At 40.8% G+C, this 26,291-nt stretch overlaps 1 protein-coding gene across 1 annotated transcript in view; it reads left to right on the plus strand.

Annotated features, from left to right (window-relative positions):
* Positions 1-1,861: 1,861 nt before the first annotated feature.
* The window catches only part of ULK4 (unc-51 like kinase 4), a 259,528-nt gene continuing 235,098 nt past the window's right edge, over positions 1,862-26,291 (plus strand). Inside the window, exons 1-15 of the mRNA XM_054992150.1 lie at positions 1,862-1,923; positions 3,752-3,948; positions 4,915-5,014; positions 6,087-6,226; positions 6,485-6,647; positions 7,407-7,508; positions 8,019-8,102; positions 9,451-9,526; positions 9,663-9,758; positions 11,166-11,290; positions 11,390-11,459; positions 12,037-12,139; positions 13,535-13,639; positions 15,282-15,342; positions 23,890-24,071. Of these exons, the coding sequence (XP_054848125.1) occupies positions 3,811-3,948; positions 4,915-5,014; positions 6,087-6,226; positions 6,485-6,647; positions 7,407-7,508; positions 8,019-8,102; positions 9,451-9,526; positions 9,663-9,758; positions 11,166-11,290; positions 11,390-11,459; positions 12,037-12,139; positions 13,535-13,639; positions 15,282-15,342; positions 23,890-24,071 (1,545 nt within the window). The 5' untranslated portion in view covers positions 1,862-1,923; positions 3,752-3,810. The remainder of the gene's footprint in view (positions 1,924-3,751; positions 3,949-4,914; positions 5,015-6,086; positions 6,227-6,484; positions 6,648-7,406; positions 7,509-8,018; positions 8,103-9,450; positions 9,527-9,662; positions 9,759-11,165; positions 11,291-11,389; positions 11,460-12,036; positions 12,140-13,534; positions 13,640-15,281; positions 15,343-23,889; positions 24,072-26,291) is intronic.

Consider the following 26,291-nt stretch of genomic DNA (forward strand, 5'->3'; position numbering starts at 1 on the left):
TAGTTCAGGATGCCTATGGAAAATTGCCTCCCCTGTCTTAGGAAATGCAGAATTGCCATCTGTTCCTCTTGTCAGCTTCCCATGCAAGAAATCCAACATGTACAACTTTCCTTCACCTCCAGCCAGCAGTGAAATCTTAAACTGCTTGAGTTCTTCCTATGGTGTGTGTGTGTGGTGCCTCCAAGTCATAGCTGACATATGGTGACCCCTGATGGGGTTTTCATGGCAAGAGACTATGGGCCAAGCAACAAGTGATGAATTACACTTGAACGGCAAGTGGATTGAGTGGAGTGCAAGTGAACAGGGAGAAATACACTTGCCGTTCAAGTGTCATTCGTCACTTGTAGCTTGGCCCTATGAGAGATGGTTTGCCATTGTCTGCCTCTGCAACCCTCGTCTTTGCTGGAGGGATCCCATCCAATTACTAACCAAGGCCGACTCTGCTTAGCTTCTGAGATCTGAGGAGTTCAGGCTCACCTATGGTGCAAACTGTTAGAGACACATGGAGCCTGAGCGGGGAGGAGAAAGTGGTACCTTCAGGACAACCTCACTTCCCTCAGAACAAATCTTTGGTCCCCTTGTCCCCGTATTGGTTTCCCTTCTGCATCATCGCCCAAAGCCACTCCATTCCCTACCAAGGGAGTTTTGTCATCCAAAAGCTCATGCCCTGGAAATCTAGTTGGTCTTTAAGATGCTGCTGTACCCGGGTCTTTCTCGTCGACTGCCGACCAATATGACTGCTTACCTGAAACTTTTTTTAAAAGTTCGTTTCTCCTGCCCTAACCCTGCATCCCTTCAGTCTCATTGCTCCTTATTCTGGAAAGACCAGCTTGGGTCTCTGGACTGGAGCCGCTTCTTTTCTTCAGAATGTCACTTTCTTTGGTTTTAGATCCAGAGGAGTTAGCCGTGTTAGTCTGTAGTAGCAAAATCAAAAAGAGTCCAGTAGCACCTTTAAGACTAACCAACTTTATTGTAGCATAAGCATCTGACGAAGAGAACTGTGATTCTCGAAAGCTTATGCTACAATAAAGTTGGTTAGTCTTAAAGGTGCTACTGGACTCTTTTTGATTTCTTTGGTTTGTAGCTGCTGTTACTCTCTCCTCTTCTCTGCTGTTGTAGCCTGGCAGGTCTCGGGGCTGGTCTTCTACGTCCTCCATAAATGATGGATTCTGTCGACTTTTTCAACGCAGAGAAGTTTTTGTTTTCAGCTCCTTAGAACCTTAGGAAGGGACGAGCGCCCTCTAGAGGACGACGCGAAGCATAACCGCCGCATCCCCGCCCTTGCGCCTGACTGGAAAGGCCGCCTGCCAGAAAGCAACAAGGCTCCATATGGTCCGAGGCCGGCCTCTGGTCTGTGGCGCGGAGGACCAATCGGGGAAGAACAAGTCTCCGCAGCAACAAACGGCCCAACAGCTCCACCTCCCTGTATCGTTGGCACGGAAAGAGGAACATCCGGGCATCACTGATAGGAAGGGGAGGCGGGGAGGAGAAGAGCGAGCCTTTTACTGCCCTCCGAGCGGCTCTCCCCTTCTCCTTCCCCCCTCAAAGCCGGGCGCTCAATGTTGTTTCCGGCGTCCTGCGCCGTATCTTAGATACGGGGAGGGTTGGACTACTCGTGACGCAAGGGGGGGGGGTTAAAGTGGTCAGAAATATGTTCCTTCAAAGTCTTGGGAAAGCCCGTCGTCGAAAGGAAGACGCTTGACTGGTGGATAAAATCCATTCCCACCGGCCGACCTCTTCCTTTCACCGCCGTCCCTGTATACACCACACTATCACCCCCAGTGCCCGCAAAATATGGATCAGCCTGGAGGGGCGGGGCGGGGCGGGGCGGGGCGCGGTCTTTAGGCTAACGGTTGGGGCTCTTGCCCCCGCCTCCAATTGTTTTCTGGAGGCGACGGGGGCTTTCTCCTTCCAAGAGAGCAGGTACTCTTGCTTAGGAACGGGGCGGGCGGGCATAGGAAACCGACTCAAGCTGGCTGTGGGCGAGAATGCTTGCACGCCTCCCTCTTTTTTCGGACCCTGCCCAGCAAGCTCTCTCTCCTGGGGGAGGCCGGGGAGGTGTCTGCCTATATTCCTTTATAGGAATTGGTCGGGCTGGAGGGCGGCGTGAATCTGCCTCAGTAGGGGCAGCTGAGGGATGCGAGTCGCTCCGAGGTTGACGTTCCTCATCCCACACCCCTCTTCTAACATAAGGACAGAGTTGCCTTCATTTTTCCCCATGCAGGTATTTGACAAGCAGCTGTCTATCAACAATGTCTTCTATTTTTATATTGGGAAGATTTTCAGTCTCTCCTTATGTTATGAAAGGCACGAGCTTTTACTGTCAGGAGAAAAAAAGGGGGACACACTCTGGGGAGGGGGCCATTTCTTCTTAGCTTGATGGTCTACCAAATTTCCCAAATTATTTTGCATATCATGAGCTGGGTGTTAAGAGTTTTTAATAAAAGCACTAATAGGTGGGGTATGTGAAGCAATAATATGCCCAGTGTTTCCTATACCATTGTAGCATAGTGGTCAAGTGGTTCTGCTGCGAATCACTACTCTACTGGTTTGAATCCCACTGCTGCCATGAGCTCAGCAGGTGGCCTTGGGTAAGCTCTCAGCCCCAGCTCCCCAGCTGTATTGTGAGGATAGTAATAACACTAACTTGTTCACTGTTCTGGGTTAGGCACTAATCTGTCTAGAAGAGCGGTATATACGTGTAAGTGCAGTTATCATCATCATCATCATTATTGATCTTGCAACAAACTGTAAGGCAGGTCAGCATTATCATTCCTGTGTCATGGATGGAGTGCTGAGCGAATAGTTACTTGTGTAAGGTGTTTATTGGGCAGAGATGCAATACGAACACTTAGGCACTGCACTGCATTACCTCCCTAAAGTGTGAAAGATGAGCTGAATGTAATGTGCGAGACAAACTCAAACTATGGGACCAGTAGGATTTAAGTCCAGTGGCACCTTCCAGATCAACAAGTTTTTCAGGGTATAAGCTTTCCAGAGCCAAAGCTCCCTTCTTCAGCTACCAGAAATGGTCTTCAAGTTATGGGAAGTTAGGTAGTCATTTTTGGTCATGCTACTTTGTCATGAAGGTGAAGGCCTACCTTGCAATCATGATTTCCATCTGATGAAGGGAGCTGTGGTTCTCGAAAGCTTGTGCCTCAATAAATCTGGTTAGTCTTAAAGGTGTCACTGGACTTTTTTTAACTATGATTACCACGTGGTCATGATTTCCTTGTGTCCCCCCTAAGTCCTGGAAGTAAGGTGTGCGTTGTGAGTGCTGTGCTCAAAATTCCCAGGTCCCATTGTGTTGGAACTGTGATATTCATGGAGATAGGGCTTAAGCCTCTCCCTATAGGGCAATATTCGATTTCCGTAAATACTTGTTAATGTTTTTGCAGTCATGCATAAACTCTTATTGTTGTAGGTTTTAGAAGGAGCATCTGTTGTTAAATGTTACTGGTACTTATTAGTTTGTACATGATAAATATTTGCATAAGAGTGCTCAGGATCTCTGTTGACCTTAATAACCAGATGCACACAGATGTGCCCAAACCCCCTTTCTTTGTTTGTGGTTGGAATTACCATCAGTCTTACAGAACATGTAAATATTATATGAAATGATGAGGTAACCACTCTTATAGTGAAATCCTAAGCAGAGTTACTTCAGTCTAAGCCCATTGAAATCAGTAACTCTGTTTAGAATTTCACTGTTAGTACATTAAATGAAGATTATTTTCTTTATGTTTTAAAGGTGGTGCTCTGTTACAAATTCAGTGGCTTTAATTTGATGTGTCCACTACAACTTTCATTATGGAAAACTTTATTTTGTATGAAGAAATTGGAAGAGGAAGCAAAACGGTTGTTTATAAAGGCAGACGAAAAGGAACTATTAATTTTGTGGCTATTTTGTGCACTGATAAATGCAAGAGAGCTGAAATAACAAATTGGGTAAGAATTACACTGACTATCTGGGAAAGAAGTGTGAATGTAAATTATCCAGCAACATGTTTGAGAGACAAACATATTGCATTGTGTTTCTCATAGTATATAATGAAACTGTACAATGGTCTAAATAGCTTTACTTTAAAAAGGATTCTTTTGTTAGTTTATTTTAGTGTGTTAAGACAAAATAATTACTCTGGGTATCATGAGTGTTCCAACCAATATTGCACAAATCATCATCAGTCAGAAACTTCATCTGGGAGAGTATTCTTTGTAAAAGCAGAAACTAAGACTTTTATGAGGTAGATGGTAAGTGTGTAGTACTCTAGGGAATTCATTACAATAATTTCAGATGCAGTGGATAGCTATATATTTCCTTTATGAGTGTATTTAGATATCTGATACTGAGCCCAGATATTTTGATGCAAAAATGTGAACTACAAGGTTCCTAATTTTGCCGCTATGTAGCCTGTTTGAACCTTTTTTAAGTGATTTGGCAGTCTTTCAGTAACTAAGTAACATAGCTCTGAAAGGCTCTTTTTGTGGGTAGTGTTTGTTCTCCCGCTGTCTGTGCACGGTCCGTGTTGTGTTATAGTCATCATGGGAATAGGAGGCAAAAATAGAACACAGCATCTATGGAGGAAGACCGTTTTATCTTCACCTGTCCTGTTAAGACTACCCAGGTTTCAACAAAACATGGAGTTTGGGAAGACAATGTTCGCACAACACAACAAGGAAGACATATTTTTATATTTTATGTATAGATTTCAGATAAATATTTGTGGGACTAATTAATTTTTTTCAAGCGGAAGGCTCAAGGTGGTTTACCTTGAACACTTTCCTGAGCTGAAACTTCACAGCCTATAAACTCAATCCTTGCATTGATGCCCTGAATAGACAACTGCTATTCTATTGGCTGCTTGGCTGTCATGTGCCCAACTTATGTACTTACGTGCAGATGATTTGTTACAGGTTCGTCTTACCCATAAAATGAGACACCAGAATATAGTAACTTTTCATGAATGGTATGAAACGAGCAATCACCTTTGGCTTGTGGTGGAATTATGCACAGGTAAGAACATATAATAGCATCTTAAACCAATATGTTGAATATAATTCCAGAGCAGTAGCTGTGTTGGTCTGTTGCAGCAAATTTAAAAGTCCAATGGCATGTTAAAGACTAACAAAGTTTTCATGAGTCAGATCTTGTTTCCTCTGATGCATAGGACCGCACAATCATTTTACAGATACCTTTATAAGCTAAGTTACAAAAAAGGGAAGAGGAGGTGTCTAGTTTTTATTGAGAATGGAAGTCAGAATCTAAAATGCTGCTTAAAGTGTAATCTGATTGAGAGAAGTTCAAAGCTTCCTTGGCATTGAAGAATTATTAATGTGTTTCTTTGGACTTTGTTTGAACTTTATAAGCCTTTCTCTCCGCCCACCCCCCGCCACCCCGAAAAGGAATTTTAGCCTGTAATTTATCTTATTAAATAAGGAGCTTAAGTAAACTCAAGTTTCTGACTAATATTTGATTTTTTATACTGGATACATTCTACAATATAAAATATAGTATTATATACCTGCAGAGAAGTTGAGGAAACTGGAATATATATGTTAGCATTTTTCAGTTTTATGAATAGGTATATGTGGTTGTGTGTCGGTGGTGTAGTTGTAATGCAGTTCTTGATGTATGATCTCGGATTTTGCACTGAAAACCCCAGCAAAAGAGGCTAATCCTTGCCGGGATTTTAGTGCTAAATAGCTTCTGCAGTTTTAAAAGGATGATGATGATGGTTTTAAAGTGAGAAAATCAAACAATCCTATACATATTTTAGTCTCTTCCTGCTGATTGCCAACCTGTTTATAACAGAAACTATATTTGTACTCAGTCCCCTTAGAACGATCCTATGCCCAGACTTATCTATAATGGATCAAGATTTGATAAATGCATTTCCCTAGCCTTGACAGTCTGCAGGTGATAGGTTTTTGTATTTAGGTGCCATTAGTTGATCTGCTTGTACATACAGTTTAACATCCATAGCTCTCTATATATTGAAAGAGTTTTAATGTATTGCTTATAGTAAACTGCTTTGTTGCAAAAAGGTAACATTATACGTAGTAATTAATAGTAAATACGTTTGTAGGTGGGTCGCTACAAATGGTAATTGCTCAAGATGTACATCTACCTGAGGATGTTGTACGAGAATTTGGTATCAATTTAGTTACTGGACTCTATCATATTCATGAGCTTGGAATTCTTTTCTGTGACCTTACACCTGAAAAGGTAAGATAGTCTTTTGAGCTGATGATTGTAAAACGGTAGTTGTTTTAGTTTATCATAGCAAAATAAAACAAACATATAATAGCATCTTAAAAACTAACAACATTTATTTCAGTATGAGCTTTTGTGGGTCACAGCCCACTTTGTCAGATCGATATGTGAATTGATAGATTATACCTGCATTTCTGAAACAATGCTAAAACTCTTTTAGTATTCAAGAAACAACTAATTAGTATTTATGTCTGTATTTTGATACCACAGATTCTCCTGGAAGGGCCTGGCACTCTGAAATTTAGTAACTTCTGCTTGGCTAAAGCAGATGGTGAAAACTTAGAAGAATTTTTTGCTTTAATAGAAACTGAGGATGTAGAAGGTGACAGTGGTGAAAACACAGGACAAAGAAATCAGAAAAACAAACTTAAAGGTACATTGCAAGAAGAAAGGATGATGATAACTAAAATCAAAGGGCTGGAGCCAGAGTGTCTGTTTTACTAGTGATGAAGCCTTCCTCTGATGCAAGGAGCTTGCCACTGCTAGAATGTGCATCTTCTATCAGCAGATGGTTCCTTGCATGTGAGGAAGACTTCACTGGTATAGAAACAGAAACATTGGATCCAACACAATGATATATAATTAAAGCTATATAAATGGTCTTTTTTCCCGTTCATATTTAAATGGAGTAATTCTGTAGCTGTTTGTTTCATTGAAAACACTTCTGGGATAAATGGACAGTAATTGCTCAACACAAATCCAAACCAAGCTGCTGTGTCCCCTAGAAGATCAACCAATGTAGTTGCTTGTCTGTGAGTTTTCCAGATGGTCCGGGGTGCTACACTCCTGCAGGTCTTCCTTCCTGTGGTCTCTCAGCAACACTTCTGCCTTCTAAGTGGCTCCTTCCACAGCTATTGTAAAGTGCAAAGCAGAGGAGACATTCAGGCACCCAGGCATGGAAACCTAAAATGTCTTCCCCATTTCCTAGCTGCTTACTGCCTTATGGCTCTAGATTTGTGTTTCAGTTTGTGGAATGGCTCTAGATTTGTGTTTCAGTTCCATCTGCTTTATTTACTTATTTTGAAATAACTCCCCCTTCCTGAACTCCAGTAAGCGTTGCTGTAGAATTGTTAGTGATTTTTGAAGGCTATTGTAGATGTGGAGTAAATCACAATTGATTACTCTTCTGCAGGTTCTCCAACATATATTGCTCCAGAAGTGATAAAGGGAGCTGACTTCTCTATAGCCAGTGATCTGTGGTCGTTAGGCTGTTTGCTGTATGAAATGTTCTCAGGTATCCATACAATATAATTATTAGTATATTAAGTGTGTTGTTGTTATTATATTCGATTTTTAGCCCACCCTCCCCATGAACAGGCTCAGGGTGGGTTAAATCAGACAGAAATTAAGGTGAAGATTATATTTTGTTTTAAAGATTCAGATAACTAAAATGTAGCTAGGTTACTAGGAGAAGGTGCCTTGTATGAATGTATGTATGTATCAACATACAATGTACATAGTAAACAAAATGAGCCAAAATTGTGAGGTTTTTGGTCCTTCCTTCCTTCCTTCCTTCCTTCCTTCCTTCCTTCCTTCCTTCCTTCTTCAGGAGAGAGAGAGTTTTGCTAAGCAGAAGTATTTCAGTGAGGGAGGTCTGAGAAAGTATCTACAGGTCAGTGTTCTCTTATTCAGAAATTACAAGTGTATAACTTCAGTGTAAAAATCTCATGTTGTCAACTACAACTGTAATTTTCAATTATTTTGAAATCTATACATTTATCTCAAACTTATGTTACATTTATAGGGAGACCTCCGTTTTTCTCAGAAAACCTCACTGAATTATCAGAACAGATTGTACGTGAAGATCCTTTTCCACTTAGACAAGAAGGTACTGTTGTTTGCTGAGAAACCTGGTAAAGAATACTCCAGCCAGTTTTCTCAAATGTGATAAAAGTGCGTATGGGGTTTTTTTTTGCTTGTCAAAGTAATACCTGGGAGAAAATCTTTCCGAAACTTATTATGTACTCCATTGATGGAAAATGTTTTAAAACTTCCTTCTAGCTACCACAGATTTCTTTTTCTAGTGTTTTATAATAATGGCTGAACTCAGATGTCACCATTCTGCCAATGCTACAGGTCTTTAGGAGAGATTTTCAAATAACTGGGTTATTTATTACAAACACTTAAATCTCAGGGGTTGTTTTGTAAAATTTCATTTTAAAGAATGGGAAGAATAAGTTCTTGCTACTAAAGAAGAAAGTTTGAAAAGTGTGCTAAAGAATGGCTATCAAGTTCAGCCACTGTGCCTGCAGAGGGCCTAGAGGGTCTTATGGCACCTGCAGATGACTGAGCAAGCCAGTCCAAAATTGGTGCCCAAAGGGACAGGGAGGCGTACCTTCATGGCCAAAGATGCCAGTGAAGTGGCTGCCAGGAATCTCAAGAAGATAAAAAACAAGTGCTGAGAAAATTTTACCAGAAAGTAGGAAATATATAAAGAATGGTGAATGGAAGTGGTTTTGGTAATGATAGAAAGACAGAAAGTGAAAAGTCCATTTGAGAGAAGGTCATGACAAAATATTTGCCAGATTTGTGGTGCTGCATGCTGCTATGTTAAGATTTCACTGAGAAGGACAAGCATTCGCTGTGTTCTGGGATGACATTTTAAAAAGTGGCCTCAAGACACAGAATTTAATAAAGATGATAATGTTTTCTTACAGACACTGTGTTCATTGTTGTCACATCCTTCCTCCAAGGAGCTCAGGGTGGTGTAATTAATATTCCTATCCTCTCTTTTATCCTCACAACAACCCTGTGAGGTAGGTTAAACTGAAAGAATGACTGGCCCAAATTCACCTGGCAAACTTCATGCCAGAACTGTAGCAGTTAGCATGCCAGTTTGGCATGCTAACTGCTACAGTGCACTGGCTCTACTTATTTTGAAATCAATACAGTTGCCACATTTACTGTGGCAAAAACAAGTTAATGTCTGGTTGTGCAGTTTCAGAAATCTGACTATAGGATAAATCTAAGAGCTGGTAGATATGTTTGTCTTTTTAAAAGAGAGTGAAATGAAAGTCATAGCCACCAGTATGACAACATTATGTGCCTTGAGTATCCTTTTCTAGGATTGACAATACATGTGTTAATGAACTTGATTCCATTTAAGTTGTGCAGTCATTATATTTTTAGCCTTAATTCTTCTGTCCCCAAATAAAATGTGCAATTTTGACTTACAGGACCTGCGCTTCTAAAACCATCTGCAGACTTTGTTAGCTTGCTTGAGTCCTTGCTTCAAAAGGATCCTCAGAAGAGGTAGAGTGTTAATTTGAAGCTCTGGCAGTTTGTAAATGACAGATGCTAATGTAGTGTTTTCAGCAGTTAGGTTTGTGGCATTTAAATTTTTGCTGTGCTTGCAAGGTTATATAACTTTATTTCATTATATTTAAAGGTTGACTTGGGTAGAGTTATTACAGCATCCCTTCTGGAAAGATTCTTTTGTCCAGACTCCCAGTGAATCCATGTCCAGCCAAGACACAAGCTTCAGGTACAATAGAGTCAGTGGAGATTAATTTTAAAATGCAAATACTATTGTCATTATTACATTATGTTTTCAGTTGTTTTAACTGTAATTTGTTTAATGTGCACTTGGTTTACATAATTTTTTAATGCAGCCCTATTTTCATTCAGTATAGCTATCACTGAATTATATGTGGAAGAAAGAAGATGTTATTTATTTTATTTTACTTCATTAATAATAATATTATTAATGGATTTATATACTGTCCTTCAGGACAACTTAACACCCAATCAGAGCCGTTTACAAAGTATGTCATTATTATCCCCACAACAATAATCACCCTGTGAGGTGGGTGGGGCTGAGAGAGCTCCTAGAAGCTGTGACTGACCCAAGGTCACCCAGCTGGCTTCAAGTGGAGGAGTGGGGACTCAAACCTGGCATTCCAGATTAGAGTCCTAATGCTCTTAACTACACCAAACTGGGGACCCAAAGCAGCTTACATCATTCACCTCTCCGCCATTTTTTTCTTCACACTAAACTCTGTGAGGTAGGTTAGGCTGAGAGTTTTACTGGCTCAAGCTTACTCAGCAAGCTTCCATGGCAGAGTGGGTCGCTCAGAACATAGTCCATGGCAGAACTTGGGTCACTCAGATCATAGTCCATCACTCTAGCCATGATACCATACTGGCTCTCCAGGAATCACACCTCAGGAATTGAAGTTGGCTATCATGGGAGTTGTGCTGTAGTCACTGGTATGGAGAGTGTCAATTGCACCAATCCTGCTAGTTCTCGTTCTGCAAATTGGACTGCTCATGATCAGCATGATTAAAAGCATGCCTCCATTATCACTTGGAAGAACCAGGAACAAACATGTTTGACATTAAAACAACCTTGCTTCTATAACCTTTCCTATGTAATTCTTCGTATGGTCACTTCCTGATTCTTACAGATAATTGTATATTTAATCTTATATGCAACTCACCTGTAAATATGACACTTACATGAGATTCACTGAATAATTTAAATATCATATGACAGGGGGAGGGGGAGTGAAGTCTACTATTAGCAGTGCCTTTTGATCAGTGGATCTCTACCTCCCTCCTCAAATAATAATCATGAGAACTACAAACTTTTCTGCAATAAAGTGAAGTTCTTGGGTTTCTGGCAGTGCAGTGCTATACAGGAACGAATGGGCTTTGATTGGAGTAACTTTGCATAGACTTCCACTTGAAACATCCACTCAATTCTGCTCGATATGGTCACAATTGCCTCATATTTGCCTCCGCAACTACATTTTCAGAGTGCATTCCGTTTGAGTTGATTTAAAAATAAAAATATTTTTGCAAAATTATTCCAGGTTTTTAAAGCTTTGACCCTAAAACAAATTCAGTGAAAGTTGTATTAACTTCAAAGTTAATGTCATTGTTTGAATAGTGGTGGAAACGCAGAGCTGTTTGTATCTGGAAAGTCTAACAATCAGTCGGAGAGTCAACAAAATCCAGATGTCATTATATGCCCAGGAGCTGAAAATAAACAGTTGAGCAGATCTTTCAAGCTGGGTAAGAATACAGCATCTCTGTTAGTGTAATGTGAAAATCATAATGAAGATGCTTGTTTGAGAAACGATGTTAATACTAGTGATATGATGTCTTTGGCAGAAAATCCAGGAGAATTATGCCCCAAAAGTGCAGTTGATGGTGAATCAAATGAGTCTATATTTCTTCTCAGGTATGACTGTAGACCTATATTTTTTCTTTTAAATCATACTCTATCCTAGAGCCTTATTATATGACCAGGACAGGCTTTAAAAACTAGTCTGTTGCTATCTTATTTATGATTTAAGCTTCAAATATTCAATTGTTATGAGATGCCGAAGAGAGTATTTGATTGACATGATAGCTTGGTATAGTGGCCTAATGCTGTCTCAGCTGATGATTAATTTCTAAAAACAGATACTCTAGACTCATACTTGCTACTGGCTTGGAAGTCTTGTCCTCTCATATCAGTTATATGAGGGTTGTGTGCAATTTCCCAGAAGCAAAAGAGTGGCATTGGCGTCATTCTAATTTCATGAGTTTTATGGCTGAGACCTAGAACTGAAAACTAGTTCTGGAGCTGAATCATAATGAACTGCAGCTGAGCCCTGGTCTCTTCACAAGATTTGCTAGCAGGACGATGGAAAATAGTAGTGAACTTTAATTGTATGTACACAGTTGCACACAATTGTGGGAGCTGAAGAGAGTTAACAGAGGAAATAATTGGAATTTAAATATTCTGTTATGTTTATATGTGCATTCTCTTTCAGTTCTTGCCCCAATCCAAGAACTAGCAGTGCAGTAGAAATGAACAGTACCACTGCTATTCTGACTCCAAATTCAGCGCACCAAACACCACCTCCTTCAGTAAAGGTGAGTGTAGATTGAAGGAAGAGGCTAAGCAATAAGATTTATAGGATTGATATGAGGAAAAAAATTCCAGAGCAATTAAGAGTCACCATAACAAGGAAAAAATAAAATAGCAAAAGAGCCTTTAAGGTGCACAAGACTAACAAATGTCTTATACTATAAGCCTTCATGTGCCATGAGATTCTTTGTTACATTAACTGTAGCAGACTAAGGCTGCTTCTACACAGCAATGGTTTTCCATGTAGCTTTTATGAATGTAGTGACAGCAGAGCATCTGCACAGAAGTATTTTTTGGAATTTTCCTTACCTCATCCCCCCAAGCTACCATCCCCTCCCCTCTATGCCAACAGAGGCTTCTTTGGGCTTTTTTTTAAAAAAACCCTGCAATTTACATATTGCTACAGCATTGTAACAACCCTGTGTTAATTCCTCTGAAGTCCCAGCTTTCATTTTTTCAAAAAGTAAGTCTTTAACTGCGTTCATTGTAGATATAAGGGGAAAGATGCATGCCCACAACTACAAGGGCTGGCGCTGAAAGCTGGGAATTCAGAAGAATTAGTGGATAGATCTTTATAACATTTCAGTGATATGTCAAATACAGATCTTTTTAAAGAAGCCTGAAAAAGACTGAAAAAAGTTGTAGGGAGTGGGGGGGGACAGAGGCAAGGAAAATGGTAGTGATGTGTACTTCCCATCCCCATGGCATATAAATGTGCTGCGATTGTGATCTTTCCAAAAAGATCATATCATACCAGGTTTGGGAAAGAACATTTCAAAGTAGGTGAAAACACAGTAATTGGATGATCAGGTGATGAAGTTGTATGGATGTTCCAAAATTTCGGTTTTGGGTTGGATGCCAAACCACAGCAAAACTTCCATGTTGAAACAGATGAACAGATTAATTATTACTCCCAGAACAGAAAAAGAAAGAGACTCTCACTGAAACCATATCAAATAATTGACAAAAGAGGCAGAGGGAAGGAGAAGCGTGAGGATCCACAGAAATAACTTCGTGCCCATCATTGATAATGAAGAGTTCATAGAATCATTCCCCAACCTTATAGCTGGCTGGATCTGTATATAAACGATTTCCTTCTCAATGTTTATAAATCAGAGGTTGATAAGGAAGACTGCAAGATTTTTTTTGCCTCTCAAAAACAAAACTAACAGAAATTGTGCGGTGCCACCTCTCTGCTACTTCCTACTTCTTCTCAAAGAAGTAGGAAATTCAACTTTTTGGTGTGTTGGCCAGACAAACTCTCTATTAGCAATGAGTATTAGTATGAATGGAGTGCTGTGTAGTAATAAACACGAAACTTGCATATTTGTTGTATTTAAATAAAATATTAATGGGAAAGCATGCATTGTACATATTACTAATATTTACTTATATTATAGGTTAAAGATACATACTGTGACCAGCAGGAAATAGAGTCTAAAATCAAGGAACTTATCTACACGGAGTCTGACCTTAGTGTAACTCCTATTATTGATAATCCAAAGGTAACACGAAAACCCTCTTCTGTACTGCTCTTCTGATTATATTCAGGAACATTTTGCCCTTTGTTGCATTACACGGGTAAATTTTAACTGTTGTAAATGCTTCCACTTTGGGGACATGCCAATTTTCTATAATTTTATGTAAGACACATATACTGGCATGATGGACAGGTGTTTCTTTTAACTATGTGTGTTATGTTTTTAATTATCTAGGCTTTGTGCTTTTTAATATTTTTTGTGGTATGTGTTCTGAGTGTTGTATACTATGGACTAAGTTTAGTATATTAAGATGCTGGGCTTTGAGGGTTGCTGTCCCCTTTTTTCTCTTCTTGCCTTTTGTGTGATTTTTTTTATTGTTCTTTCATGTTTGTAGAGGTATTTCCACAGAATCTTCACAACAATTCTGTGAAGTAGCTTGGACTGAGAGATGGTAATCTGCCCCTGAACACCTGGCGAGGGATGAGCTTGGTTGCTGAGCAGGGATTTGAACCCTTGTCTCAATGTGATGCAGTGCTTGGTCTAGGATTTGAGAGACCAAGGTTCAAAAACATCCACTCTGCCATGGAAGCTTGTTGGGTGACCTTGGGCCAGTTGCACACTCTCGGCCTAAACTAACTCACAGAGGAGTGAGGATAAAATGGAGAGAGACAAACAATGTAACCAGTTTCGTGTTTTGGGGAGGAAGGTGGGGTATAAATGAAATAAAGAAAGAAATGAAAACGCCTGGGATAACATATGCCTGGTTCTGAAAAGTTAACAAGTTTGACACTGAACAAAGAGACAGGGGCCTTTATCCAGTGATTCCCTTCCATGGGCATATGTGATCTTGTGCAAGCGGGAATGTATTTTTTTCTCCTCATTCAGAGAGGTGTGCTTAAAAAAAAACCCCTTATGTTTCAAACATGGTGATCTGCTTGCATAAAGTGTAGGGATGGGGCCCCCTTGTGGTCATTCTGAGGAAATGTTAATGAGAATGTGGGAGTAGATTATTAGGACTGTCTCATGCTTAGCAGTTTTTACTTGTCCTTCAAAAATTGGACATTTCTCTTCTGCTTGCACAAACTGCCCTTGCATTCATGGAACTGCACTAAGTTTATGTTGCATTCCGTATATTTAAAAATTAAGAGCAGTATTTTCAACTCAAGACTGGAAATGAAAAGGCATATTAAGTATGATTATGATAGAAATAAATGGTTCTACACAGCCATGGAAGCATTGGACTTGTGTTTATCTAAGAACAGCTCCCCAATAGCAACTCACTAAGTTCTTGGCAAACTGCTTTGAAACAGGGAAATTTCCAGAGCATTTCATAATATGATGAGAAGCTGTTATTCCAAAGTAAATGAACAACCCCCAAATTCCTGGTTTCTTTTAATGTTGACGTGGACAAAGACTATCCAGTAAATTTGGCTAGAAAATGGAAATGCTGTTTAGCTAGTTATGTTGATACTGCTGTAATCATATTCCAGGTTGCATTGAAAACTTATTTACCAGCTGCGTCATAGTAATAGCTTTGTGGGAGTTTAGATTGAAATATTGACAGTTCATGAGTTTATTATTATTAAAAAGTCCTATGTCTGAATACAAGCGAATTTTACATGTCAGATGTTCAGAATTGCCTCATTTTTTAGTCATTTTTTTCCAGATAGTAAAGCAAGCACCAGTGAGATTTGACTTGAAAAATTTACATATACCAGCACATTCAGGTAAAGTCTGCTTAAGTATTTATAAAATATCTGTCTAGTACTGCTTATACAGCTATTGCCTTAAGCAGAAATTAAAATGGGAAGAACCTTTCTTGATATCATGTCTCTGATGTTTAATTATTGCCCCTATATATTTTGCCACAGAAAGGGTAGCAGAATCATTTGTAGCCAATAGTAACCACGTCAACTGTGCTCTCATATTAGGTAGTTCCATATTTTTAAGTAGAGGGATGATTAAGCTAGCCCTCAGCTCATTAAATATTCTATAATCATATGTCCAATGTTTTCAATGTTATCATATGGGCACCTGCATGTTCTGTTAGTATATGATACTTTCTTGTATCTACCCTCTAAAACTGCCGAGGGAAGGCATTCATTCTTGCCAATGTAAAAGCTCTTCTGAGCTTTGGTACTGTCAGATGATAAAAATACTTCTGCAGTTGCATTGGGAGGGCAATACCTAAGTAAGGAGTCAAACATATCCTCCGTGCCCTAACAGACATACTAGTAATGTCCAACTTCGTGATACACATTTTTATTTGCCTAATTATATCTTTGATCTCTGTAGTTTTGATTATATTGTTATTCCTAGGCATTTTATTTTCTTTCCCAATAGTTGATCCCATTGATTATTATATTTATCTGCCTGAGTGAGTCCAAGTAGAGTGGGCCCTCCCTCAGATTTTAAAATCTTTACTTTAAAAAGAAATGCTTTTATCCAGGCCTTCGCTTCCATTAATATTTCGCCCAATTCAGCTCTCAGAGCTACTCCCGAAACACATCTATGAGTAGCCAGTAAGCACCAGGAAAAAAAATCATACTGGATGTAGCCCATTCTCTCAGAAGCAACCTGAATCCAGATTTCTGCACCATACAAAAATTGATTTAGAACCTTGGCATTATATACCTTTAAGGCGAAGGGGACAAATTCACCTCCTGTTGTATAAAAATATTTTACAGTTGTACTTCCTACTCTCAAGGCAGTATTACTTGCCAAATCCAAATGTGTTTTCTATGCAAGAGATGCTTCAAAATGGATTCCCAGGTATTTAAATTGGTTAACCTGTTCCACAGATTGGCCTACCATCTGAAGATTTTCCCTCTTTTCCTTTAACTAAATATCATGACCTTGGATTTCACTACATTAATAGACAAGCCTTCATGGTGACAATAATACTTGAAGTTTTTAATCAATTTGTGGAGTCTCACAACTGATCAGAACATTATCACTGCATCGTCAGCATACAAAAGGATCGGAATTTCATTCTTAACTATATACGGAAGATGGCAAGTTTTCCTCAGGAGACAGGATCTAAGATAATTTATATATAAGTTGAACAGTAGGGGTGCAAGAATACACCCCTGCACAACGCCTTTATCGAAGGTAAACGGCTCAGATAGCTGTCGTGAATCTCCACATCTAACCCGAGCAGTAGGATAGCTGTATAATTGCTGTATTAGGTAAAGGAGATGTGATTCAATGCCATACTTCTTCAGCTTTCCCCATAAGCAGGACCTGGAGATTGTGTCAGTTTTGGCTTCAGTTTTTACTGATATAAATAAGACAGGAAATATGCCCAAAGTCTAACACAGGGGGATCCAATGGATCCAGCGAAATATTGTCCAGTAAGTCTGTTATCCACCATAGGAAAACTCTATGCCACAATACTTTTCAAAAAGCTTAGATCCTGGGTCGAAGGAAATTATAAAATATGAAGGACTTATAAAATATGTAAAATATGTACAATGGAGATTATTCTTTAATACCAAAGAATGGCTTCACCTCAATTTAACTGCTATTTGATCATTTGCGCTGATTTGATTTGCTTTGAACTCTCACAAATGTTAATATATAAAAAAATGTGCTTGAATGGTCAGGGAAAACTGCTATAATTATTTTAAAATTAAATGTATGTTGAGGCTCTGTTTTATATACATTAACAAGCAAGGTCCCTCAAGGAACTTGGATGGGAGAGGGCATCCCCCCAGCCTTTCCTGCATCCCCCCATCCTCCCTGCTCTGCTTACGCACCCACCCCATCCTTGGCATTGCCTCCCCTACTTTTCCTTCCTTCCCCTCTCCCCACCACATCTTCACTGCTCTGCTTACTGATCCTTCACAGCAGTGCAATCTGCAGACCTTTTGCGGGTGCCAGCAGTTCAGCCCTCTGCAACAGTCAGTTTCCCCTACCAATTTCCACTGAGAAAGTTGTGAAGGACATAGGAGCAGGCTGGAAAGACTTTTTCAGGCCAGTTGGCAACACTATGGCATGCAGCTCACGCATAGCCTATCTTTTTCAAGATAGGCAGGCAAGCCTCATATACACACCCTTCACCCTTCACTTGCAGCAGAAGCCAATTTCAAGAAACACAAAATCAAAATGCCACAAATAAAGACATGCAAAAATTAAACAGCATCTACATGCATACTCTCTCAAACAGGTATGTACATTATTCTGAGGTACATCTGCAGTGACAAAATAACTCAATGCACACACAGAGTCTCAATACAAAAACCGTATATTACATACAAATGAACTTACAGCTGAATAATTGGTATACTCACCTACTACCAATGCTAATGAAGGGCTGGGCAGGCCCATTCTTCACACAGATTATTCACTAGACACATTCCTAAAAGTCTCATAATTCTACTGAGTTACTATTGAGTTATGCAACACACTTAACCATGCAGCAGTTTGCAGTTTACGAGTCAATATACCTTCCCATACACACAAAGCCACCTCTTCATGCCCCATGGAAACTGTACGAGGATGGCAAGTAGCTGAGGAAGGGGAGGAGAAGGCATGAAGCTGCCTGGCAGAAATGAAGGCAAGCAAAGTCAGTGGGGTGAGGTTTGGGTTTGATGTGTAAAGGATAGTTGGATGGTTGGACTTTGGGGTATGTGTCAGTGAGGGGAGTGGGGCCACCTGTCCCAGCACTCGCTTCAGGATCTGTAGATGGGGCCACACTTGCCTGTTAGAATATACAAGTGGGGGACCTGCGAGGACTTGCAGGTATGTATCTCATTTCCCTCCCACACACACTTTCCCCTCTTTGCCTTCCCTAAAAACTGCCATAGCAGTTTTTTCTGCATCATTCTGTCCTTCCAACTGACCAGACAACTGACCTTTATCTCCACCCCCCTTGTCTTCAGCTTTCCCTCCTTCTCCTGCCCTGGCAAGCTCTAGTCAGGAAAACTATGGCCAGTTGCATTGTGTCAGCTGCTGAGTCACACCCAGTTACATGATAGTTAATATCAAGGACTTGCAGGGGGAAGGGGGGCTCACTTTCACCTGCATCCCCTTTGCCACACAATTTCCTCTTTTCATCATCCTGGCAACTCCCATATTCTCTCCTTTCCTTGCCTTATTTTCTCCTTCCCACCATCCAACCAACCTACCTTTTTCTTGTCCCCCCCCCGCCATCTTCAGCAGTATTTATTTATTTAATTAATTTATGTCCCATCTTTCTCCACAATGGGGCCGAAAGCAGCTTACATCATTTTTCTCTTCTCCATTTTACCCTCACAACAACCTTGTGAGGTATGTTGGCTCAGAATGTGTAACTGGCATAAGGTCACCCAGTAAGTTTCCGTGGCAGAGTGGAGATTTGAACCTGGGTTTCCTAGTCCAAAACACTAACTGCTATACTAGACTGGCTTTTTGTAGGGTGGCTCCTGTTGAACAGTGGTAGCCAGCAGGCCTGGGTGAGTCATGCAAGTTGGATGGTAGCAAGTCACCTGGTGACTGCAGCGAGGCTTGGCCCCACTGAGTCATCCCTCAAAGGCCAAAACAGCTCTGGAAAAGGGTCCTTTCCACCTGCCTTTTCAGAAACCAAGGCTTGAAAATACTGTTGTGGTGGCCTAGCAACAGCTGCAAAGGGCACCTGTTACTTAAAGCTACGAATACTCCTTTTTATCATTTGGATGGGTTTTTAACTCCCCCTTTATGATTTCAGATTTTTTGGAAACCTGAGATATTTTTCAGGTGTGTAGGAAGATCTGTCTTGTCTGTTCACAGCTCCAATCTTCAGATTTAAGTATGTTCAAATTTGGCTAAGTTAAAAATTAGATGCGGTGGGAGGGGAGGGTCTCATTTTCCTCTCCCATGGACAAGATCTGTCTTGTCCATTTATGACTCCATTCTCTGAATTTAAGTATCCTCGGATCAGGACCACTTGGCTATTAGTGTATAAGATGGTATAAGATTATGGTAGGCAATATTAGGTATGTTTTATTTACGGTTTGTCTTACCAAGGGAAAATGCAACAGGATCAGAGAAACAGCAATAGCCCCGGTATAGGTTTGCTGCAACAGGTTTTAAATGGTACATTCAATCCTGTGCATGTTTGCTTGAGCCTTACTCCTTGGTGTGCGTAAAATTGCAGCTTTCAAGTAGTCTTCATAACCCTTTTTCCCCAGTAAGTTTTTTATCATTTCTGCTTCCCTAGTACCAGGAGTATCAATAGTGCAGGCCTCTGTTCTAAAGTTATAGAAGAGTGCGATTGACATAGATGTGCCTCCTTCCCAAGGTCATTCCTACAGTAATCAACCTTGGAGCTGGTTCTCCCAACACTCATGCTGCAGGGGATTCTCTTCAGATGTAATACTTTCACTTCTTCCAGATGTAGTAGAATACTTTTGAGCTGGGACATTTGGAAGTTGTACTCTTCACTGGTTCTGTGTTGTGGACAGAGCTCTTGTTTTGACAGTATTGCAGGTCTTTGTGTGCTTGCCCCTCTGGTACCTAGCACAACCTTCTGGACAGCAGGGTCTCCCCTCTTTCTTTTCTTTGTTCCTGTGCTGCTTACTTCCTGTCTTGGTACAGTTCTCCACAGGAAAACATACGTCCCTAGCCTTTTGATAGGTAGGCTGTAACAGGGATGAGTCAAGACTAGAGATGGGCACAAACCTAAATACGAACCAAAAAAACGCACGAACCAGGCTGGTTTGTGGTTCGCAAACCAGTAGTTCATGGAAGCTCATTTCCATGAACGTCCATGAACTGGTCTACTGGTTCATTTGGTTCGTATTAAAACGGCAGCTTAAATGGCCATTTCCTCGGGGAAATGGCCATTTAAACTTTTCCTGCCCCTTATTTATTTATTTATTTTATTTATTTTATCGTATTTATATCCTACCCTCCCCGCATGCAGGCTCAGGGCGGATAACAACATTAAAACATTTAAACATTTCATTAAACATTAAACATAAAACATTAAAAACATTGTATAAAGATATTAAAAATAGCAGCACTCTTTTCTTGGTGGCGGCAATATCGTTGAGTACAGAAAGTGCAACAGTGCAATTGAACATGGCAGCAGCTTCAGAACAGTGGTGGGCAGCTCTCATAGGGAAGGGAGTAGATGTTATATCCTCCAGCCAGTGGAGGCCCAGCCTCAGCCATAGTGTATAAGAGGGCCTTGCAAGTGTTTAAAGGGCCTTGCATAGTGTTTAAAGGGCCTTGCAAGCGGCAGGGCCCTTTAAACGATCATCTGGCAGGTGGCAGGGTGGGATCCCCCCCTTGCTGCCTGCCAGCTGATAGTTTAAAGGGACCTGCTGCTTGCAAGCGGCAGGGCCCTTTAAACGGCCCAAACTCCAGCCTCAGCCCCCAGCCCAACCCACACACTCCCAGCCCCAGCCCCACACTTAACTTGCTGCTGGGATGATGGAGCCGCTCTGTGGGCCTGCGGGGGGCGGGAAGGCCATTTTTGGACTCTTCTGCTGCTGCATGGGCCTGCAGAGTGGCAGAGGAGGCTGAAAACAGCCTCCCCACCCCTTAAATGGCCGCCACGGGCCCACAGAGCGGCAAAGGAGGCCAAAAACGGCCTTCATGCCCCTCAAATGTTATCTATAAGATAACAGGAGGCCCATCCTGGCTGGAGGAATAACAGTTATGATGTTTTAGGATTTACTATGTCAGCCCTGGCAGCGGCCATTTGAGGGGCAGGAAGGCCATTTTTGGCCTCCTCCGCTACCCTGCCCTGCGGGCAGCAGGCCTACAGGGCAATGAAGGAGGCTGAAAATGGCCTTCCCGCCCCTCGCAGGAGGAGGCCGTGGACCCACAGGGCAGCTGGGCCATGGTCATCACCACCCCAGCAGCAAGGTAAGAGTGGGGCTGGGGCTGGGGGCTGGGACTGGGGTTTGGGCCATTTAAAGGGTCCTGCTGCTTGAAAGCAGGTCCCTTTAAACTATCAGCTGGCGGGGAGGGGAATTCCTCCCTGCTGCCTGCCAGCTGATAGGTTAATGGGACCTGCCAGTTGCAAGAGGCAGGAGAGGGACCTTTAAATGATTAAATGCCCCTTTCTCTGCTGCTAAGCATCCGGAAAGGGGCATTTAAACCCTACGAACCACGAGCCACAAACTGGTTTGTGAACTTGCACCAGTTTGTGGGAGTTCATGGTTCGTGGTTCATGAAAACCCATGAACCACGAGCCCCGTGGTTCGGGGTTTTTTTTGGTTTGTGCCCATGTCTAGTCAAGACCCAGTCATTTCTATTTGATATTTGTTTCTAAAGCTGTATAAGCCTGCTTGTGTGAAGTGATGTTAGATTTTCTTGTTGTAAACTTACCTTGTATGGTGATCACATGGAATTAGCTTATTGGAGGCTTTCCACATTCTCTTGTTTTCCAGGAACAATGCGCTATTTTTGGCGCTACTCTCGGATTGTTGCCCTATGTGTATCTTTTGTGGGATATAGTTTTTTGTGCGAACTCTTCCATTTTCTGTTCTGTTAGATCCTAAAACTGTGTACCTACAGCCTCCAGAATTTACCTGGAAAATGACTCCCAATTGGTGTATTGATGATAAAATCAAGTTACAGCAAGGTCTGATGCTAAAATTGCAAAAGCATCTGAGTTAGAAAGCTTGCTGAAATTATTCTTATCTATTATCCTTCAACTTTTGGAAAGGGGATATTTTAATGACCTATCTGCATGCAAATCTTGCTGTAAGGTACTCGGAAAAATCATCTTGTGTTTTGTCAAATGAAAGATATGCCTGTGAGTCCTATTAATTTGAAAGCCAGTATGGTGTAGTGGTTGGAAAGTCAGACTATACCCAGGTTTGAATCCTTGCTTTGCCATGAAAGCTTGCTGGGTGACCTTGGGCCAGTCACACACTCTCCAACTAACCTATCTCACAGGGTTGTTGGGAGGATAAAATGGAGGAGAGAATGATGTAAGCCACATTGCAGCTGTCAAATTCTTACTGGAAAGGAAGGCCATATTCCACTGAAGTTAGTAATAGATGTACAATTGGTTTTGATCAACCAAGACTATACCCTTATTTAGACTGTAATGATCTGTAAACTAAAATTTGACACTAATTGTTGAAAATCATGGCTGAGGACCCTGCTAGAACATTAAAACCAAGCTCTGGTGAGGCTTCAGATTTTCTAACAGAGGACTGCAGCACATAGAAGTCTCTGTCTTTTACATACTTTCATACCAATAGCTAGATTTTGAATGTATAACGTAACATTAATGTACAATGTATTTTTAATGAGAGAGACAATTGCATAGTAAGAAAGATTTAATCGGCTACAATATACTAAGACATAAATAAAAAGCCTATTTTAAAATATGCTTGCAGCAGAGACTTATTAGAAAAACAAAAGATCATTATCTGGCTTGTATAATTTCTTCCTCTAGACATTTCCTTAAGTACTATTTAGAGGTATTGTTATGAATGTCTTTGCTAAACAGATTTGAGCCAGAAACCCGACTCTTGTGGCAGTTCAGATCTTTGTTTTGCTTCCTGCCTAAAGATAACCTTGGGGGAAAAAAATCTTGCTTTGTTATATATTCAACAACAAATACAAGTATATTTTTAGACAGAGTACAATCCAGGGAAAATTAGCTCTGACATCACTGTGCTTTAAAGCATGCAGTTAAGCACCTAGATTAAATTGATTTCAGCGGGATCTACTGTGAATTCTTATGTCTTAATTAGATATTTTACTATGGTACTACTTTGGTTGCCTTGATGACCTCAAGCTAATCACTTGATTTCCCCAATTTTTTTGCAGAAATGTATTGTATATCTGTAGATCACTTAAATATAAGTATCAGTTGTTCAACAGGATGTAAGAAATGGTCTCTTATGGTCATTCTTTCCTTAAACAGTGTTCACAAACTGGCCTTTGATACAGAAATGTAAGCTGTTATCAGATTTATACTGTAGTATAGTTCAGGGAGTAATCGGAACTTAATGAGCTATTCCTCAAATGTGCACAATTTAGACTCTCGGTAGATTGGGACTGCAGCGCTATGCACACTTACTTGGGACATGCTAAATCTTGTCAAAGTGCTTTTGATTTAACATACATAAGATTGGGCTGTCATGTTTTCTTGCATCATGTTTTCTGTGAAGCTCTTCTTTTAGTCTTTTAGCCAGCATTCAGTTGAAACTGTGCATTACCTAATCATTTTGAAAATAAGTAAATATTGTTGGAACTCTTTATAAAATCACCATTTGCACCTATTGTGTACAGCCAGAGAATACGACACATGTTCTTGAGATTACTTTTGACATTTTTTTGTGCAGCTGAGAAGCTCTTGCTGCTAAAAGAAACAGAATGGAATGACTTCTTGCAGCAACTGTGTCAGATGATTGACTCCCCAGAGAAGAGCACAGGGACTGCCCGAGCTAAACTGAATTTACTTTGCTACCTCTGCACTGTTGTTGCCAATAAAGAAGTAGCAACCAAGTTAATCAGGACACAGCTGGTAAGTAATTTAGCTCGTCAAGAGTCCATGAAGTTGGCCCAAAGCTAATGTGGCAGAAATCAGATGCCCCTTGTAGTTGTTCTGTTCACACACACAATATATTTTTAAAACTTTACAGTGCAGTCCAGAGCAGAGTTACACTCTTTTAAGTCCATTGACATCAATTTGCTTTGTGGTGTAACTCTGCTGATAATTGTACTGTAAGAGCACGTAAACAACTGGTTCACTATCAGAACTGAGAAAGGAAATGCTCTGATTATGCTTCTATATAAAACATAATACATGCGACTGTGTGTTAGGTGCGAAGTAGTTATTTTTTTCTCATTTTGAGCGCTTAGTTGAAGCAGAAATGAAGTTAGTGTAATAATGTGCTGTACTTAAAAATACTTGCTTACAGGCCAGATTATTATATGCTTTCTAGAACACCTGTGGAACCTGAGGATTCAAGATTAGTAGCACCCTAGAGATCAACATGATTTTCAGGGTATAAACTTTTGAAAGTCAAAAACTCCATCATAGACAAGTCGGAATGAAAGTCTCTGAGCCTTTGTATCCCAGCCAGAAGGTGGAAGGGATGTTGTAAGGAAGGGCATCAGGATGTAGAGTTACAGTGCAGCTTGATTAGGTGGACGGCAGGGAGAAGGTCCCCTCCTTTTGACAAAGAGAGATACGACTCTCGAAAGCTTATACCCTGAAGATCTTGTTGATCTTTATGGTGCTGCTGGACTTGAATTTTGCTATTCTACTGCAGACCAACATAGCTACCCACCTGAAATATGGAACCTTGTATATTTGACTTGTACAGTTCAACAGGGGGAGCATATGTGAAGGAATAAACTTGTAAATCTTCTTCCTGACTCTGTTTTTCCACCTGTTTTTGTGAAAGTTTGGAAGTTGGGACTTCTTTGTGCCAGCAGCAACAATTTCTGTGTCCTGAATAAACAACTGGATCTGTTAGACCGTGTCTTGTTTAGTTGTGTGTATTGTGACTGCCTCCTTAATCCATATTTATTTGGTTATAATATTCATTGGTGTCATCCAAGCTTTCTTCCAGATTGTGATTTGGAACGTAGAAACTATAGCTCAAGCAGTTATTTGGAAGGATGCTGCGTATTAAAATTGACTTCACTAATTTAATTCCATAAAGGGTCCTATAAACCATTTATAAAATCAGATTTCTAAAGCCATTCCTGAAATTGATCCAGATTGATCCAAGTCTTTCTAGGCAATATATTATACAATAAAGGTAGAAAGATGATAATTAAAACGGTAAGCTCCAGTACTGCAGTCCAAGCTCTGCTCATGACCTGAGTTTGATTCTGGTGGAAGCTGGGTTCAGGTAGCCAGCTCAAGGTTAACTCAGCCTTCCATCCTTCCAAGGTTGGTAAAATGAGTACCTAGTTTCCTGGGGGTAAAGTGTAGATGACTGGGGAAGGCAACGGCAAACCGCCCTGTAACAAAAGTCTGCTGAGAAAACGTTGTGATGCGACGTTCCCCCATGGTTTAGTAATGACTCATTGCTTGCACAGGGGACTACCTTTTCCTTTAAATAGTAAATAAAAACCTGTCATTTCTTGTAGGGCCTTTGGGCTCTTGAAGTAAAATGATAGTTTCAAGAATCTCTTCCCACTGTATCTCCTGGGGTACTCAGCAATGCATCACCATGGGCCTGCTGGATAGGGAGGTGGTGTCACTGCAGTCTACTGTGATTCTATCTCCCTGGCTTGATGCCTTATCCAAGACTCTGCTGTTTTTGAGAGTGTATCTAGAGTTGGAATTGTGAGACAGGATTGGGATTCTGTGGGTGCACTGCCCACCTCACTACTCAACCCATCTCCCTGCTGATGCTGGTGCAGGTGGTCTCAGGGGTGGTATTGAGGTTTCCTAGGCTGGTTGCTTTGGGGGGACTTCAACATCCAAGCCAAGGCTACCTTGTTGGTAACAGCTCAGAATTTCTTGGTCTCCATGATAACCATGGACCTGTCTCAGGGCTGCACACTATGCAGGCCACACTCTTGATCTGATGTTTTGCTCTGGGCAGGAAGGAAGTGATCTGAAGGTGGGGTGGTGGATTGAAGATGGTCCCCTTGTCATAGACAAATTACTATTTGTTGGGGTTTAGACTTAAAGGGATACCAAAACTACAGGACTGGGGGATCAATTAAGATGATCTGCCCGCTCCATAGTCTAATGGATTAAATTGGTTTTCATACGGCATTA

Source organism: Eublepharis macularius, chromosome 11 (genome assembly GCF_028583425.1).
Source record: "Eublepharis macularius isolate TG4126 chromosome 11, MPM_Emac_v1.0, whole genome shotgun sequence".
NCBI classification, from domain to species: domain Eukaryota; kingdom Metazoa; phylum Chordata; class Lepidosauria; order Squamata; family Eublepharidae; genus Eublepharis; species Eublepharis macularius.